Genomic DNA, 18,221 nt, shown 5'->3' with positions numbered 1-18,221 from the left:
TTTTTTCTTACTTCTCTGTAACTTTGTAAATACTGTATACTGCTATGCTACAACTGGACAACTGAATTTCCCCTTGGGATAATAAAGGTATCTATCTATCTATATCTAACCTCCTACTCTGCCGTTTAAAATGCGCCTCTCCACGGCTAATAGACCCATACAGGGAGAATTTGGCGCTTTTAGACTAATATAGCCCGAAATGGCGATGTTATCTCCCTAACGCCCCCGACTAATATGAGGAGATGTAGTCTTGCGTGGCCAGACGATTGACTCCCGCGATTTGCACTTGCTCCGGTGTAGGGGGTCTTATGATGAGTACCGGTTAAAGCAGAAGTGAAGCCTCCTCCCCACTTCCGTTTCATTTTTTACATTTTGCACATTTATCCTAATATAAATAAAAATCATCTAAGCATATTTAGCTTTCTGCTTAGCAGAAATGAATTTCCATTTTAAAATATGTTTTCGTGAACGGAAATGCCAGCTTCCATTACTCGCCGTTCAGGAGGTGTAGCTCCAGACTCTATATACCGGTAGCATTCAGAGATTGTGGAATAGTTTTCTGGCTACGCGAGACTAGGGGAGATGCGTCATGACCCAAGTAATCAAAGGTAAGGTTTTTTACTATGGTTCAAGAGTTAGAGAATACCTGCAAAATGCAAGAACACGTTTCCTGATAAGGCCTAAAAAAAAAAAAACTTGGTTTCCGGTTGGCTGTCATTTTAGGGCTGAGTAGATAGGGAATTTGTTTTATTTTATTTTTTATTTTTTTGTGGGCATGATGGGTAGCGAGGAATTTTATTTTATTTCCTCATGGGAAGGATGGGTAGGTAGTTTTTTTTTTTCTTTTCTATGTGACCGCTCGTGGCGTTTTCAGACACAACGGGGTCATGGTCATTTTTCTATTTTTTACATTTTATGAAAGTACAGAATGTAAGCTTTCATATGATGTATCATTCATTGAAATTGGACAATATTTGAAGAAGATTTGATCAATTGAAACGTGTTGATCCAGAAACAGCAAAGGAGAGAAAATGCCCTTCAAAGAATTCTCATTTTAACACCTATTCCAGGCTCAGAAAATGGGAGTGACATAGTAGTTAACCCCAACTCTATATACTTAAGTATAACTTTGAGGTAGGTATTTGTTCTTACTTGAGTATTTCCAGTTTCCAATACTTAGACTTAGAATCTACTACACTGAGAGCTTGTAGATCTGCTATTTTCAAATTAGTATTTTATACTTTTTGAAAACAATTTGAAATGAAAGATGGCTACTTCATGATGTATTAATAGGCTACTAGTAGCCTACTATTTGTACTTTAAGTACATTTTGATGGAAATACTTTTACTCAAGTAAATTCTGAATAACAGACCTTTACTAGTAACAAATATTTCTGCATTATAGTATTGATACTTTTACTTGAGTAAAGATCTGATTACTTTTCCCACCACTACTCTCTTATTTCTTTGCCCAAAAATGCGCTATTCTCTCTCTCTCTCTCTCTCTCTCTACAAAGTGATGCTCACTCTACCAGTCGCTCTAATTCACCCGTCATCTCTCTCTCTCTCTCTCTCTCTCTCTCTCTCTCTCTCTCTCTCTCTCTCTCTCTCTCTCTCTCTCTCACGGGGAAGTTCGAGTAGCGACGCAACATGTTTTGTAACATGATGGAGACGGAGGGAAGGACAGAGTCACAGCGTGGTGTGGCCGTATGAAATGCATGCAATAATAAGAATAAAGTTAATCTGGCGTTGATTTTAAACCAATTGAACCCCGGATCCTTTGAGCTAAAGTTAACCCACCGAGCCATGACAAAGAAAGAGAGATGGGGAGGGGAGGAGAGAAAGATAAAGAGAAAGAAACGTTCCTCGCAAGCAACTCTACAACTCAGTGAAGCTGGACTTTAACTTCGCCGTACGACATGTTGCATTCTGAAACTAGTTGATCTATACAACACGTCGCATTCGCGACGCGTTGAGAGCTTGTAGATCAGCTCTTTTCACCATGCTAAAACTTGCAGGAGGACTCGGAAATAGAGTCACCGCCGCTGTGATTTAGGCATTGATTATTGCTGTACACAGGTCCATGGCTGGAGCAGGGCTGGAGGAGGACATGCATGTGCTGCTGTTGTAACGCCGTCTCCTGGCGATGACGCAATGACGCATGAATAGTAAAACAAAACATTTGCGCACATGATATTTTAGACGAAAGAAAACTTTGATTAAACTTCGCGAATGTGGTCGCACCAAATATATTTTTTGTAAGACGTTTTTGATCGACTCGGTCGGATTTTGACTTAATTGTATTTATTTTTTTATTTTCACTCCAAATGCCAATAAAATCATCTGGGTCGCACGTATTTAATAGGGTCGGTCGCAAACCGGAAACCAAGTTATTTTTTTGTTAGGCCTAAAGCCAGTCAATTTTACATTTGAGTGTTTTCTGCAAAAAAGAAAAAAAGAATATTATATATTAGATGTACTATATCTTTATATCTCTATTAGATCTACTCACCATGAAGGAGCAGAGAGGTCACCATCAGCCACAGAACCATCTTCATCCTGTCTGCACACACACGCACACACGCGCGCACACACACACACACACACACACACACACACACACACACACACACACACACACACACACACACACACACACACACATTAATAATGTATTTATGTCCACATAAGAGATAATTATGATACAAGGACACAAATATATACACAGTGCTGTCAAATCTATTGGACAAATAGGTACAGCAGTTTAGGGAGTGTATTCATTTTGAGTATATTAATTCTACCAATTAGTGAGATTGAGAGGTCTGACCACCTATTAATTGCTTCGGAAATTGATACAGTAATTGGGTTGTAATTATGGCTTACAATATCCTCTAATTTAGGGACAATTTGAATACCCAAATAAGTAAATTGCTCCACAGTTTTGAAATGACGTGTATAGATTGGAGGGTTATCCCTTTCTTCCTGGTTAAGCAACATAATGGATGATTTGGAGTTATTAACTTTGTAACCAGATATCACTCCAATTTTCTTGATCAACTCCAATAGAGCTGGTAGCGATTGTTCCAGATTTTTTAGAGGCTTATGAATCGTGATGTTCATGTGATGTGCGTGCTCTGTGTCATTATTAGTTTGTATTTTGGGGTTTTTTGTTTTTTGTGGGGTTTTTGTTTGTTTTGTCTGAGCTTCTCTTTTGTTGTTGCTTTGTATGTATAAAAAAAAACGAAAATAAACATATTGTTAAAAAAAAATCTATTGGACAAAATATCCAAACACCCATCAGGAGTATTTAAAGTAACAGCACCATATTTGGCAGCTACCGATGATTAGACTTCTCAACGGGCCTGAAAATTAAGGCCTGGCCCTAACTGGGCCCTAACTGGGTCGGCCCGAGGCCCTACCCGGCCCGACTAGTTAGCATACATTTTAGGCCCTACCCTACCCTAAATGTCGGGTCGGGGTTTGGGTATGGTCGGGTTTCATTACTCTAATGCTGCGTCCAAACCTGAAGCTATTTCTTCTATTCTAGTCGCTTCTATCGCTTCACTTTGGTCGCGCAGGTCCGCGTTGGTAAAACATCATGTTCCGTTGGAATTAAGGCGAAACACCTGGAAAAATGGGAGTCTCAACACCAAACACCAAAAACATGTTTGTAACATCAACGCTGATTGGCTGTCAGGACGTGATGGGTGGAGTGGGGGTGAAGCGAAGGTCGCTTCAGTTGGATTTTTTTTTCTTTTGAACCCAGCTTAATAGTAATACAAATATATATTTTCTTTTTTCAGAGCCCGAGGCCCTACCCGGCCCGACTAATTAGCATACATTTTAGGCCCTACCCTACCCTAAATGTCGGGTCGGGTTCGGGCAGAATAATAGAAGCGATTGCACAGAAGTTTGCAAGCTGTTTAGCTGCTTTGTGTGTGCTGTAAAGGCACAAAAAAATAAGCTGCATACTCAGTGTTCTAGGTTGGGGCTAGGGCTAGGACAGACCACGGCTGAAAGCCATTAGCAAATGCTGCCTGGTACAAAGTTTATAATGGACTACAATGTCTGTCTCTTTGACTGACAGGAAGTAGACATAAATAATGACAAATGATTAAAGTATGCCTGCATGTGTACATGTCTTCATTTGTGAGCCCTGCACAGAGGAACACAGAACTGTGTCAAACTCAGATCCCAGACCAGACCTGCACCTACTGTACTTCATAACTTCATGCTTAAAAAGAACAAATCTACAAGCTAACATCCTGCTGCTGTGACAACCTCCTACTCTGCCGTTTAAAATGCGCTTCTCCACAGCTAATAGACCCATACAGGGAGAAGAGAGAGAGAGAGAGAGCTTTTAACTCTGGCTGAAACAAAAACAAATCATGTTCTTTGTAATGCAGCGTTATTTGGATGATGTAATAATATTACAGTTTTAGCAGATTAAGATGTTACACACGCGCGCGCACACACACACACACACACACACACACACACACACACACACACACACACACACACACACACACACACACACACACACATCGAAAGAACGCACAAACACAGTAGATAATTAAATAAACTATGTTAAATGAACATTCTCTCACCTCTCTGTCAGGAGGAGATTCCTTTGTGGTTTTCCGGTCCTATTCCTGCTACTATCTTCTGTTTTGTCTCTTATAGTGTCTGCTGTAGTAGGGCAGCTAGACTCTATCTGCCATTGCACATGCAAGTTGTCTGGCTATCCACCCTATGAACTCTGACTTGCATAAAGGCTTTATCATAGTCCAAGGTGAACGGTGATCACCTCAACTTTTAGGTGATAAGTTATCACCTAAAAATGAGATAACAAGTGGTGGCCATCATAGTCAATGATGACGTCACGTTGTGACGCGTTGTGAGCTTGTAGATCTGCTATTTTTGGTGAAGAGAGTTGCAAATCAGGTCTGTTTTACTAAGCATAGTGAAGGGATTTTGATGAATTCCAAATGTTATAAAAGTATCTTGCGGCACCCCTGGACGGGTCCTACTAATTGCCCCAAAGTACAAAAAAGTACACCAAAGTACACAAAACTACCCAAAAGTATACCCAAAAGTACACAAAACTACCACAAACTATCCAAAAGTACACAAAACTACCCAAAAGTACCCAAAAGTATACCCAAAACTACCCAACACAAAACTACCCAAAGGTACACAAAACTATACCCCAAACTACCCAAAAGTATACGCAAAAGTACACAAAACTACCCCAAACTACACAAAAGTACACAAAAGTAGGCAGGGGCCAGCACCCAGGGGGTCCCTGGCGGCCGACCCACCACCGGGGCCCGCCACGGACCCCCGTGGATCCCGGCGGTACCGGAAAAAGCGAATGGAAAAATAAGCGAATCTAGCAGATCTAAAAGCTACTGCTCCACTCCACACCACACGCTGTGGCTTGGCCGGGGAGGAGTATGGTTGAAGCATTACATTTCATTGTGATTATGATATGATATGATTGTGCCATGCTTTCAACAGGTCTGAGCTACAAGCTCACAACGTGTCGCAATGCGCTTTGAGCTTGCCTTGTAGTGTGTTGTGTAATTTTGGGTAGTTTGGGGTAGTTTTGTGTACTTTTGGGTAGTTTTGTGTACTTTTGGGTATACTTTTGGGTACTTTTGGGTACTTTTGGGTTGGGGCAATTAGTAGGACCCTTCCTGGGTCACCATCCAAATGAAACCTGACAGAACAGACAACATTAACTCAGTTACTGCCCCAATAACCCGAGAATCCTGAGAAAAACAGGATCATTTAAAAAATAATTTAATTTGATTTAATTTATACCAGTAAGATGCCTAAGGGGCGACAAGCGAGGTCGCGCCATGTCTTGGCCATCTGACCTCATATGGGAATGCCCATATATGGAGGCCACATGGGCCACATACCACACCAACATAATCCATATATGGCCAACACAGATGACCAAGACAGTCCATATCTTTGTGGCTGGTTCTACAAACAGGGATCTCCATACATCAGAGATCTCCATATATGGGCATAAAAGGGATTATGTGATTGTGGTTCCCCTGACATCACAGTGATGTCAGCGTGATGTCAGAGCAGCAAACCCATAGACCATAAAAGAGCATACACGTCCAGACAGAGACGTGATGTGCCGTTTCACATAACATACCAGTAAGACGCCTAAGGGCGGAAAGCAGGGCGAGGTCGCGCCATCTGTCTTGGCCATATATGGGTTCTGTTAGTGTGGTTCTCCTGACAGGGCATCATCTGGGATACAATCCCTTTTATGCACATATATGGAGATCCCTAACAGAATCCATTTTATGCCCATATATGGAGATCCCTGCTCTGAATATCTGACATCACTGTGATGTCACCTGTTTATGCCCATGTATGGAGATCCCTGCTCTGAGTATCTGACATCACTGTGATGTCAGACACTCAGAGCAGGGATCTGTCAGGGGAACCATCGTGTCAGGCGTTACCCATCCGGACAGACAAAGACAAGCTGTGACGGTTTTAATAGTAAACTGCGACCTATGGTCGCAAAAAACTATCCAAAATCGGATCGCGGCTCCCAAGTACCCTAGAGATAGTGCTTCCGTTCTGGACTGGAAACAGGAACCAGATCTGCGATTTTTGGGAGGGACAAGCCGTTTCTCTGTTTCTGTTTGCTTACTTTGTAAACACTGCAAAGGCTAACTCGGGAACGGTAGCTCGGATTAACATGCGTTCTTCTGTGTTCGTGAAGGGTGTGCTCATGCGGCTTGTACAATCCGTGCACCATCGTGGACTATGGACGCACACACGACCACGATAAATCCTTAAAACACAGAAATCGGTGCGTCCAACCCGAAAAGAAGATTGTTAATCGTGGCAGTAAATGAGTTAAAAATGAAATGTAAGGTTGAAAATCACTGATTTACTAATAAACAACCACATTGTTGGTATTGGGTGTTTGCTGTGGAACTCTGACTCCTGCTCTCTGTGGGCTCATGTCCAGGTCCGTTCCCCTGTGAGATCTGTGGCCGGCAGTTCAACGACACGGGCAACAGAAAGAGGCACATAGAGTGCACGCACGGAGGCAAGAGAAAATGGACCTGCTTCATCTGTGGCAAATCTGTAAGGGAAAGGTAAACGTGTGATGTCCCTGTCCCCACCATCTCAGCATAAGCACTGACCATATTGCTTTTCACCCACAGCTTAGCTCTTCATCCATTTTCAATCCATCTTCGTATATTTGGTCCTCACTAATGCTCATTATAAGATTTCTGTCTACTCACTCCTTGTCTCGCAACTTGTGATTGGCTGAACGGAGTTCGGGAGCGCTCTGCTGTGTTCACTTGGACCGTGCGGAGGTGCCGAAAGTCAGGGGGAAGAAGATTTACTATTCTGTCCATAACGGCACATAACTCGGTAACGGCGCTGAGTCGGCTCATGCCACCTTCGCAACACTCGACACGGCGACTCGCTCACTACCGCTCGCTCGCCGGTGTCTCACGTGGCTCAAGGTCACCTGAGACGGCATGCCTCCGTCGGCATCAAGGAAACAAGCGCTCCTTGATTGCGTACTGTATATAGCAACATAAACCTTGTATCTCCAAGTCTTTTCATAAGTGAAAATAGCAGATCTACAAGCGCACAATCAATGGCTCCTATAGGTCAGTATCTGTGAACAGAGCTTTCGCCATGGCAGCTCCTACAGGTCAGTATTTGTGGACAGAGCTTTCGCCATGGCAACTCCTATAGGTCAGTATCTGTGGAAAGAGCTTTTGCCATGGCAGCTCCTATAGGCCAGCATCTGTGGACAGAGCTTTCGCCACAGCAGCTCCTATAGGTGTGTATTGGTGTATATACTGTAGGTGTGTGTATAGGTGTATTAATAGGTGTGCAGTATCTGTGGACAGAGCTTTCGCCATGGCAGTTCCTATAGGTGGGTGGAAAATCTATGATGTCAGACGTCAGTCGTATCCATATTTGGGAAAATATTTTTCCCAAATTTTGTCCAACTTAAACAACCAACTGCAACTCGAATCACACTTGCAAATGAATTCCGTCCAGTGCGAATTCCGTCCTGCGCGACCTCGCCTTTTAGGGTGAGGTTGCTTTTCGCCCTTAGGTGTCTTACTGTTAATGTACAGGGAGTAAAAGTAAGTAAGTACCAAAAACCAAAGGAGATGGGCCATTGCAATTGAACAGCGCATGATTTGCATGGTGTATGAGCTATTAATGAGTGACATGAACATTCAATCCCCAGTAGTATGTGTAAATGTGACTGAACACGACTGGAGGCTAGTCATTGCATTTTTTTTTTTTTTTTTTTTTTTTTCATTTTCTCATTTCATTTGAAAGCTGGGAATCGTAGCTACAAAATGATATATTGGTTGTCCAACAGTTTTGAAGATATGGCTTATAGAGTTATGCCATGCAGAAATACTAGATTTGAGAAATTCATCCTTTTAGTTGAAAATGTAACATGCAATGACCCCACTCTGCCACATGGGGAAGTAGTGAGTGAAAATCGCTGGTTCAATAATGACTTGTAATAACCTGTCTCCGCCACATGGGGAGTAGTGAGCAATATGGTTACAAATCAAAGAAGCTTTATTAACAAACGTTTACATTGCCATTAAGTAATACAACAATTGTATTACTTAAATTGATTACTGATTTCCATTATAAGACAAATGAGGACTTTATTGTTGAAATTATGTTTTAGTGATTTCCTGCTGACAGAGGATGCCATAGTTTGGAAGTTATAATGGAGTGTTTTACTTCCACTCCACAATACATCTTGGATCCAAATATTGTACATTTACTCCACTACATTTATTTGAAAACACTTTCACACGTTTACATTTTGAATTCCAGACTTTCACTTGTAACAGAGTATTTCTATATTTCAGTATTGATACTTTTACTTGAGTACTTTTTCCACCACTGTTATTATCAATAAACGAGCATGCATGCAGACAGTGAATGCACGATACAGTCAGTCATTCAATAGTCTTCAGTGTGAATGGTCGGCACGGCTGTTCCAGTTTCGATGTAATAATTCACACTGTATAACTGTGAATTGTTACGATACTGGACTAGTATCAGCCTATAGTCTATTCAGCGTACCAAGCCAATCGATCCCTGGTCATTTTTGCACATTTGGTCATTTTTTACACCTGGGAGTCCCCCAGGGACCTGGGGGTCCCTGGAGCTCCGGGGGTCCTTGGAGGTTGTAGTTTGGCAGGCAAGGAGTGTGTGTGCAAAATCTGGCAGGGATCGGGGCAACGGTTGCGGAGATATGAGCAGGGCAAAAGTGTGACGTGTGACGTGTGACAGACTGACGGACTGACGGACTGACGGATGGATTGACAGCCGGTGGAGGTTTGGATAGTATGCTAGCAGGCACGCCCCTCTCTTTCAGCTTTAATAACAGTTTATGATGGTTGATTCGATCAAATGCCTTAGAGGCATCAATAAAACCAACTAAAACTGAGGAATTCTTATCTTTATACATACCAATCACTTCTTTCAATGCATATATACATAGGTCTGTACCATGCTTAGCTTTAAAACCAAACTGATTGTCAGTAGTTATAAGAAAAGAGCTTAAACGATCTAAAACCTTTGAGAGTATACTAGCAAGTGCAATAGGCCTGTAGTTGTCCATGCTTCCCACCTTACCTGCCTTGTCCTTGATGACAGGCACCAAAGTGACGGACAGCATGGAGTCAGGCAGCAGCCCATGTGACATCAGGCCTGTAAAACAGATGGCAAGCAGGACCGCTACCCTGGGGCTTGCATGTTTAAGATGCTCTGCTGTGATGTGATCAAGGCCGCTAGCTTTGTTATCAGCCAGCTGAGATATTGCCTGAAACACCTCACTTGCAGTAACTCCAACAGCATCACTGTTAGGGATGCTGCCTATATTAAAAGGGTCACTTTTAACACAATTAAATAGTTCAGAGTAGTGCTGCCTCCATATCTCAGCTATGTTATCAGCTCCAGCTACACCCTCAATTGTGCATGGTAGCAGTGTACTACCTCGGTTTAATGCTTTCACCTCTTTCCAGAAGCCAGTTACATTGCAGCTAAGGAGTTTCTCAGCCAATGAGTCAGCTCTCATAGTATTCTCATGCCGAGTGACAAATCGAATGGCAGACTTGTACCTAGCATGAGTAAGCTTCTTACGGTCAAGTACTGTACCATGTCTAGGTCTGCCTGCCATAACCCAATCGCTGAAGGCCTCCCTAGCCGCAGTGTAATGGGCAAGAACATGTTTGTTCCAGCCTGGCTTTCCACTGGATCTCCTGTTAGAGCGTGTAACATAAGGGCTGCTGGCCTCACACAGGGTTTTGATTATGTCATCATACAGAGCACAGAGGGCTTTTCTGTGAATTAAATCACTACAATTACAATCAGTGCACAGAATTGCATCATGTGGAAGAGACACATTATTTAAAAGAGCATCAGTTCTCCCATAATAAGACAAGACATCTTCATCTGTGAGTTTAGACCAGTCTAGTTTGGCCCTCGAATTATTAACCTCCTGGGTCAGCTCGGGGAGACTGTCCATAATAAAAGGAATATGGTCGCTCATAGAGGCCTCATACACAATCTCCATAGAGCGTAAAGTGGCGTGTGCATCAGCCGTGCTAACACAGTGGTCAAGCCATGAAGTTGTGTGCCAAGCTTCACTAATGTAAGAATAGCGATCAGCTGGCAATAGTACTTGACTGGATAAGGTGAGTACATTATCATCACAGAACTGTATTAGGTGTCTTGCAAATAAAGATCCACCATCTGAAATATCAGCATTCCAGTCACCGACCACATAAACACGCGTGATTCCTAAACCCACCAGGATTGAGTTAAGACCCGCCTCCTCTCGATAATCTTAAGTATGAAAGCGCCCATGAACGTTAGTGCTGCTCGCTCAAGTGCAAAGTAGGCCTACCTACTACCTACTGATCCATTACAATAATACACGCAGCATAATAGGCCCAAAGCCATATCCAAACAATTTAACTGATAATCAGTAAGAGTTTTTATTTTGAGCACAGTAGTGACAAATTTCTCAGTACGTTTTTCTCTTTAGCAAAGTTACAAAGTTTTCCCTTTATTAAGCACAGTCAGTTTCAAGTTTTTTTTTAGCACAGTTTATTTTGAGCACTGTAGTGAGAAATTAATAGTTGTGCATTGAGCAAATGCAGGCTTTTCTCAAGTCTTCATGCCTCTGACTTTATTCACCCTCCATGTGTCAGGCAAGGATTTCAGCCACTCCTGGAAGTCCTCGCGTTTCCGCGAGGCGGGTCTTAACTCAATCCTGGTGGGTTTAGGAATCACGCCATAAACACACGTGCAGTGATTAATTATCCTGTATAAAAGAGTTAATAAAAGCAAGTTTAAACATGTAGTCTTCCTAATTGTCTTTACATTCATAAGGAGTGTACACATTAAGAACAATAAACTCCCTGTGGATTTATACTGAACCGCAATACACCAATCAACTTCGAGCCTAATAACACTAGTAAGACACCTGAGGGTGGAATGCGACCTCAGGGTGACATGCGCCAATTCTTGACCATCTGGCCAACCACAGCGTTTCTCTGACGATTCTAGTTGCTGTCATTCTGGGGGGAGTTTGTTCATGTTTTTGTGAGGGTATCAACCCTTGGAGACACGGGGAGAACATGCAAACTCCACAAAGAAAGGCCCTATCGCCAACCCCACCTAGGGTGTGAGCGATAGGGCCTATCGCTCACACCTGAAAAACCTTGTCGCTTGAGTGACCTTCTTTCCTTCCTTCTGTAACCTTCCTTCTGTACAGGAAGTGATGTCAGTGTGATGTCAGCGAGTTGTGACATCACTTCCTGTACGGGGTGGCTACACGAAAGACTAAAAAAAGAGAAGGATACACAAGACTAAGAAAGACAAAAAAAGAGAAGAATAAAAAAAGGAGGAGGAGGATAAAGATACCAAAAGGAGAGAGAAGAAAGGGTGGATGAGGTACAATGTGCAGTCGGCAGTCTCAGAAAAGAAAATGTAAATAGGAGGTGGCAACAGGCTTTAAGTCGACGCACAGGATTCCAGAAGTGTAGCGCTTATTCGCTCTTGTATCAAACCGGTACTCGAAACGTTCTTAGAATTTAACATATTTTCTAAAGTAAATATGGGGGCGGCTGTGTTAAGAACGTTTCGTTGTCAAGCTCAACGTTGGGCTTTTGGACCTATAAATGGAGAAATGGAGCAAACCTGTTTGGCCTAAACATGGAGATGTGGAGAACACTATATGGAGATAGTCCAGTCCATCATGTCATATGGGACTACCGTCATAGACAGTAGCCATTGTTAGGCCGGAGTCAATGGTTGTCTGTCTGTCTGTCTGTCTGTCTGTCTGTCTGTCTGTCTGTCTGACTGTCTGTACAGGAAGTGATGTCACATGACATACTTTTTATGCCCATATATGAGTCATTCTGTACCACATCTCCATGTTTAGGCAAACTCCACACAGAAAGGCCCTATCGCCAACCCCACCTAGGGTGTGAGCGATAGGGCCTAAACATGGAGATGTGGAGAACACTATATATGGAGATAGTCCAGTCCATCATGTCATATGGGACTACCGTCATATACAGTAGCCATTGTTAGGCCGGAGTCAATGGCTGTCTGTCTGTCTGACTGTCTGTACAGGAAGTGATGTCACATGACATACTTGTTATGCCCATATATGAGTCATTCTGTACCACATCTCCATGTTTAGGCCAAAAAGGTTCGCTCCATTTCTCCATGTATAGGTCCAAATGCCCAACGTCGAGCTTGACAAGGAGGATACCGCACATTGTACCTCATCCACCCTTTCTTCTCTCTCCTTTTGGTATCTTTATCCTCCTCCTCCTTTTTTTCTTTTTTATTCTTCTCTTTTTTTCACAGCCGCCCCCATATTTACTTTAGAAAATATATATTAAAATCTAAGAACGTTTCGAGTAACAGTTTGATACAAGAGCGAATAAGCGCTACACTTCTGGAATCCTGTGCGTCGACTTAAAGTCGGATCCAGGCCTAATAACTTTATCTAGTCGCCCCGTTGCCACCTCCTTGTTACATTTTCTTTTCTGAAACACATTGTACCTCATCCACCCTTTCTTCTCTCTCCTTTTGGTTCTTCTCTTTTTTTTGTCTTTCTTAGTCTTGTGTATCCTTCTCTTTTGGCTACTGTCTATGACGGTAGTCCCATATGACATGATGGACTGGACTATCTCCATATATAGTGTTATCCACATTTTGTGTAGCCGCCCCGTACAGGAAATGATGTCACAACTCGCTGACATCACACTGACATCACTCCCGTACAGAAGGAAGGTTACGGAAGGAAGGAAGGAAGGTCACTCAAGCGACACGTTTTTTCAGGGTATATGCGACCTTCGGTCGCAATTAATGACTGTGTCCAGCTTCTTGTGCCAGAGGACAGCGACACCTCCAAATTCAATGGCTTATTTCCATTTTGCAATAATGGGTTTATTGAAATAACCACACCTGGTTACAGATGGACTGCTTTTTTGCATGTGTTATGTGCATACACCAATACCTCATTTCAAGCCGTCTTTGTCGGTATGTACTGTATACCTTGCATGCTGATACCTCGATGAAGGTATATTCTCGATATATTGCAGAGCCTTACTTCACAGCATACGGTGTAGACCCCAGTATCAGGCAGAACACAGCACTGGTGTCAGGACTGTCTGACACCAGTGCTGATGCCAGCATGTTACCCAATCTCCAATGTCATATGAGGTCAGGGGCGTCAATTGGGTATGGCAGGGGTATGCAGCTGCCAAAATAAAAAATACTTTTAAATTATAAATCCATGAATGTCTCTTTGTCTATCTGTTCTGGTTATGTTGTTAAATTACAGTAAAATAACTACAAATGCAAAATTTGAACAAAATGGTCACTTTAACAAGGTATTATAATTATATTCTCCACACTTGTATTCTCCCCATCTTATTTGTGGCACAAACATGCCAAGTTTAGCTGCACTTGAACAACCATAGAAAATGTACTTCTTAAAATAAATCATGCCCGTTGCTAAGGTATGGCAACATGACTAGTGTCTTGTACGCAAGACACCAGTCATGTTGCCATACCTTAGCTTTTACTGAACTGACGCCACTGTATGAGGGGATGTGTGTTCCTTGTATTCACCGTGTGCTGGAGTCTCCACAAATACAACTGGAGTCACTCACCGACGCTGAACATTCATCTTCATTGGTGTTTAATGCAGAATAAACAACATGCATGTGAAACCCTTCGGCAGTCTGCTTTTCGTTGTTGTATGGATGCAAACTGGGAACTCAGTGGGAGCGCAAGGTAAGACAATGGTCTACCTTTCCTCTTAAGCCTTTAGACCCAAAATTACCTAAAAATGTATTCTAAATCCTAATAGTTTTCTGTTGTGTTTTTCTTTCTTTATCTGTGGTGCTGTCAAAAACATTTTTTTTTTCATTTTCCCAGAGAATTATTAAAAATAAATGAAAAAGGTTATCGAAAAAACACTGCCAGCTCACGTAGGAGGGTACTAAGAGTCACCAGAAAAAAAGACTGGGTGTTTTTAATGAATCTATCATGGTTAAAATGGAGTTTGAAGTTACAATGGGTAGAGGGATGGGGAGAGGTCCTGATAACATTTACATCAAATCCGTCCGGGGTGTTCATAAAAGCCTGATTAGAGGATAAAATGACCAAACTTTTTTTTTAAAGTGAAATATCCCTTTAACTATTAAAAAATAACAGATACACAATTTCATAGTGTGGCACCGAGTGCTACGCTGCATGCAAGCTTGTAGATCTTCTACTTCGTGAAATCTTTTGCTAATCTTGGGGGGATCTTGTGCAAGGAAGACTTGTGCAAGTTATCACAATCTTTCAAAAATAGCTCACATCGTGGCACTCGGTGCCGGGCTGTGAGCTTGTATATCTGCATTTTCTTTTTAGTTCCAGGTCTAATGGGTGAAACGAACATGGAAATATGAATGAATACACAATGAAACGTGTCTGTTCTCTTTTTACTGTTCAGATTGCCAACTTGCGTCGTTTCTATCGAGCCGACATTATGACTCCAACTTCGACACAACGGGTCTGAAGGCCTCGTATCCTCTTGGGTCAGCAGTCAGAGTGCCTTGTAACATTGGCTTTGTGGGCTTCTTCAAACTACTGTGTTTACTGAGAGGATGGGATCACCAAGGTTCCAAATGTGAACGTAAGTTTCCACTTTACAACAGTTTCCAATTCTACAACAGTTTGTGTAACAATATTGTGAATAATCACTTGCTGCTTAATTAATATGTGTTACTTGTCGTCACCTTCCTTGTACTCTGCTGTTGGACTGAGATAGCACCCAACAAAATGAACTTTAGATGTCTTCATTTTGTTCTTTTGATTTCTTTATTGAGGCAATAAATGGCAACAACATTTTTGTTAGTGGATAAGGTTGCTCAGGATAGGGAACTCTGGAAATCTCAGTGGGAACTGATGCCCCAGGTTGAAGATGGATGGATGGATGGACTACAATGAATAAACAATATTATTCTGTTTCAGGGCAAAGGGAGAAAGGCTGTCCTGCTCCCGCAGTGGAGGGTGGGTTTTTTGCACCAGAGAAAGAGACGTATCCTCATGGAGCAAGAATTCATTGCAGGTGTGAGCAGGGACGTAAACCTAACGTAGAGGGGTGGTGGGCAACGAGCTCATGTCAAAATGGCAACTGGACACCGACACCACAATGTATAGGTAGGCCTAAGTGTAAATACCATTTATTTTTGCATTGTGTTTTATGTTGCAACTGTTTCCTTTAAAAAAGGACCTAAATTTAAATAAGCCTTTTGCTTAATTGGGCCTGTCCTTTAGGTTGACCTTGTATCAGTGAACTGTACTGTCATGAAGAAACTGTACCTTTTCCTATGCAAACTTCTAATACATTCTTCAATCAATCAATCAATCAATCAATTAATATGCTGGCAAGCAAAACATTGTGTGTGTCTGTGTGTGACTGTGTGACTGTGTGTGTGTGTGTGTGTGTGTGTGTGTGTGTGTGTGTGTGTGTGTGTGTGTGTGTGTGTGTGTGTGTGTGTGTGTGTGTCTGTCTGTCTGTCTGTCTGTCTGTCTGTCTGTCTGTCTGTCTGTCTGTCTGTCTGTCTGTCTGTCTGTCTGTCTGTCTATGTGTCTGTGTGTGACTGTGTTTGACTGTGGGTGTCTGTCTGTCTGTCTGTCTGTCTGTCTGTCTGTCTGTCTGGGTGTCTGTCTGTCTGTCTGTCTGTCTGTCTGTCTGTCTGTCTGTCTGTCTGTCTGTCTGTCTGTCTGTCTATGTGTCTGTGTGTGTGCTAGAGTTCTCAACAGGCCTGAAAATTAAGGCCCGGCCCTACTGGGCCTTAACTGGGCTTGACTAATTATCATATATTTTAGGCCCTAACCGGCCCGAAAACGTTGGGTCAGGTTCGGAAAGAATTTAAGAACTCAATCACAGAGTAAAAGTAATTGCGACCGAAGGTCGCAGTTTACAATGAGAAACGTCACAGCAATCAATGACACAAAGGTCTGTGACTGTGACACCCTGTGGCTGCCGTGTGAACATGGAGAATGAAATGTAAAGTTGCAAATGCTTTCTCTTCAGATGTAAACGATTGCCTTGGCCCAGAGATCCCCAATGCACAATACACCCCCCCTCGCAGGTCATACAAGGATGGTGAAACGATCAGGATTAAGTGTGATGAAGGGTATAAAATCGGTGACATTGCCACTGCTACATGCAGACAAGGAAACTGGACATCACTTCCAATCTGTTACAGTAAGCATATGAGATGTTTGAACAGGTAGTTGTTAAAGTTATGATAAGTGATTTTCATTGGTTAAAATTGCCATGTTTGTCCAGTAAAACAGGAGTCTCCATGTCTCTCCAGTCCTTATCCAATCAGAATAGAGACCTTAAACAGGATACAGATTAAACAAGTGGAATTGGAAGTGATGACACAAAGAAAGCAGACAACATTGGAACTGGAAGACTATAAAAACGTCAGCTGATAATGGGTACTACTGATTGGCTGACATTTTGTCACCTACCTGAAAATGTCCCTCTTTATTATAGCTGGAGAGACAGGGAGACCAGTTACCGAACAAACACTATAGCAACGATTATTATCAGAAAAGGGTGCTTTAACCTTTTTCTTAACCATAGAATATCAAGTACTCTACCTTGGCGTGTGTGCCGTGTGTTAGTTAGTTTAATGATGTTTTAAAAACGTTCCTTTTTGTTCTCCTCTCTGTAATTAATATATTTGTTAACAGGGGATGTATTTGGATGCACACAGCCTGCTAAGACAGGCCTACCTCATGCAGTAATCATGCATGAATACCAGACCATATTTCCTGATCAGAAGACCTTATCATATGAATGTAAAAAAGGATATTCTGTTGCACAAGGCAAAAGCAAATCCATTACGTGTGCTCTTGGTTCGTGGGATTTGGCTGCACCATGTAACAGTAAGTGCACATTTTTTTAACATGAATTAATAACTCTTTAAAATGAATGGAAATCGACCAACAAAAATCTAGGTGAAACCTATTGCTGGTAGATAAATAGAAATGGTGTTTAACCATGTTTAGAAATGTTGTTGTATAGTTGCTAATTCTGGGTCAATGCTTCTTAAATGCTTAATTGCTTGTACCCTTACAATTGCTGCTTATGGTTCAGTCAGATAACTGTTGATAAGGATTGAAACAATGTTTATTATTATTATACTTGAGTAATACAAGTGTGTATATGTGACATATGATCACATTTATCACAAGATAAATGTGACATATAATATGTCACATTTATCTTGGTGTCAGGCTCTGCTTCTCCCTGCTCAGCGCAGCACAGAAGAACATCAATAACCATTAGGAGAAGAGAGATATAAATATATAAACACCTCTCATGGGGAACAGAATTAGCAGAGCCTACTGGTGCTGGGGAGGCGGTGGGGGCAAGCAAGCGCATAGCACAACAGACCTGTAAAGCAGCAGCAGGAGAATGACAGGCTTGGCAAGTGATTAGCTGGACTGACAGCTGACTGCCTGTGACGCAAGACTTGCGTAATATATTAACGTTGTAAACAAACTGAATGCAACTGCAATGTACCACTCGAGCTATATGCTGAATGAACCAATTCCACTGACTTCATACA

The 18,221-nt window shown here is 42.1% G+C and overlaps 2 protein-coding genes across 13 annotated transcripts in view; one reads left to right on the top strand and one right to left on the bottom strand.

Moving 5' to 3' along the window:
• The window catches only part of LOC308285792 (uncharacterized protein), a 116,925-nt gene extending 112,178 nt beyond the window's left edge, over positions 1-4,747 (bottom strand). For all 6 annotated transcript variants that reach the window (XR_013962083.1, XM_080726670.1, XM_080726671.1 and 3 more), the window contains exons 1-2: positions 4,611-4,747; positions 2,513-2,563 (exon numbers count right to left, since the gene is read on the bottom strand). Coding sequence is in view for 5 of the 6 variants with exons in the window: in XM_080726670.1 (XP_080582796.1) it covers positions 2,513-2,558 (46 nt within the window). In the remaining variant the exon portion in view is untranslated. The remainder of the gene's footprint in view (positions 1-2,512; positions 2,564-4,610) is intronic.
• Positions 1-18,221, top strand: part of LOC308285914 (coagulation factor XIII B chain-like) — a 263,356-nt gene that overhangs the window by 179,245 nt on the left and 65,890 nt on the right. For 6 of the 7 annotated variants that reach the window (XM_080726824.1, XM_080726823.1, XM_080726822.1 and 3 more), the window contains exons 1-5: positions 14,227-14,373; positions 15,080-15,262; positions 15,601-15,789; positions 16,670-16,843; positions 17,341-17,535. The exons of the other annotated variant lie outside the window; for it this stretch is intronic. In XM_080726824.1, coding sequence (XP_080582950.1) covers positions 14,298-14,373; positions 15,080-15,262; positions 15,601-15,789; positions 16,670-16,843; positions 17,341-17,535 — 817 coding nt within the window. In that variant the 5' untranslated portion in view covers positions 14,227-14,297. Of the gene's footprint in view, positions 1-14,226; positions 14,374-15,079; positions 15,263-15,600; positions 15,790-16,669; positions 16,844-17,340; positions 17,536-18,221 lie in introns of those variants that run through there. 7 annotated transcript variants of the gene reach the window in all.

This window comes from Nannobrachium achirus, assembly GCF_963921795.1.
Source record: "Nannobrachium achirus genome assembly, chromosome: 5".
Taxonomy (NCBI): domain Eukaryota; kingdom Metazoa; phylum Chordata; class Actinopteri; order Myctophiformes; family Myctophidae; genus Nannobrachium; species Nannobrachium achirus.
This window is presented reverse-complemented; position numbering and strand designations above follow the sequence as displayed.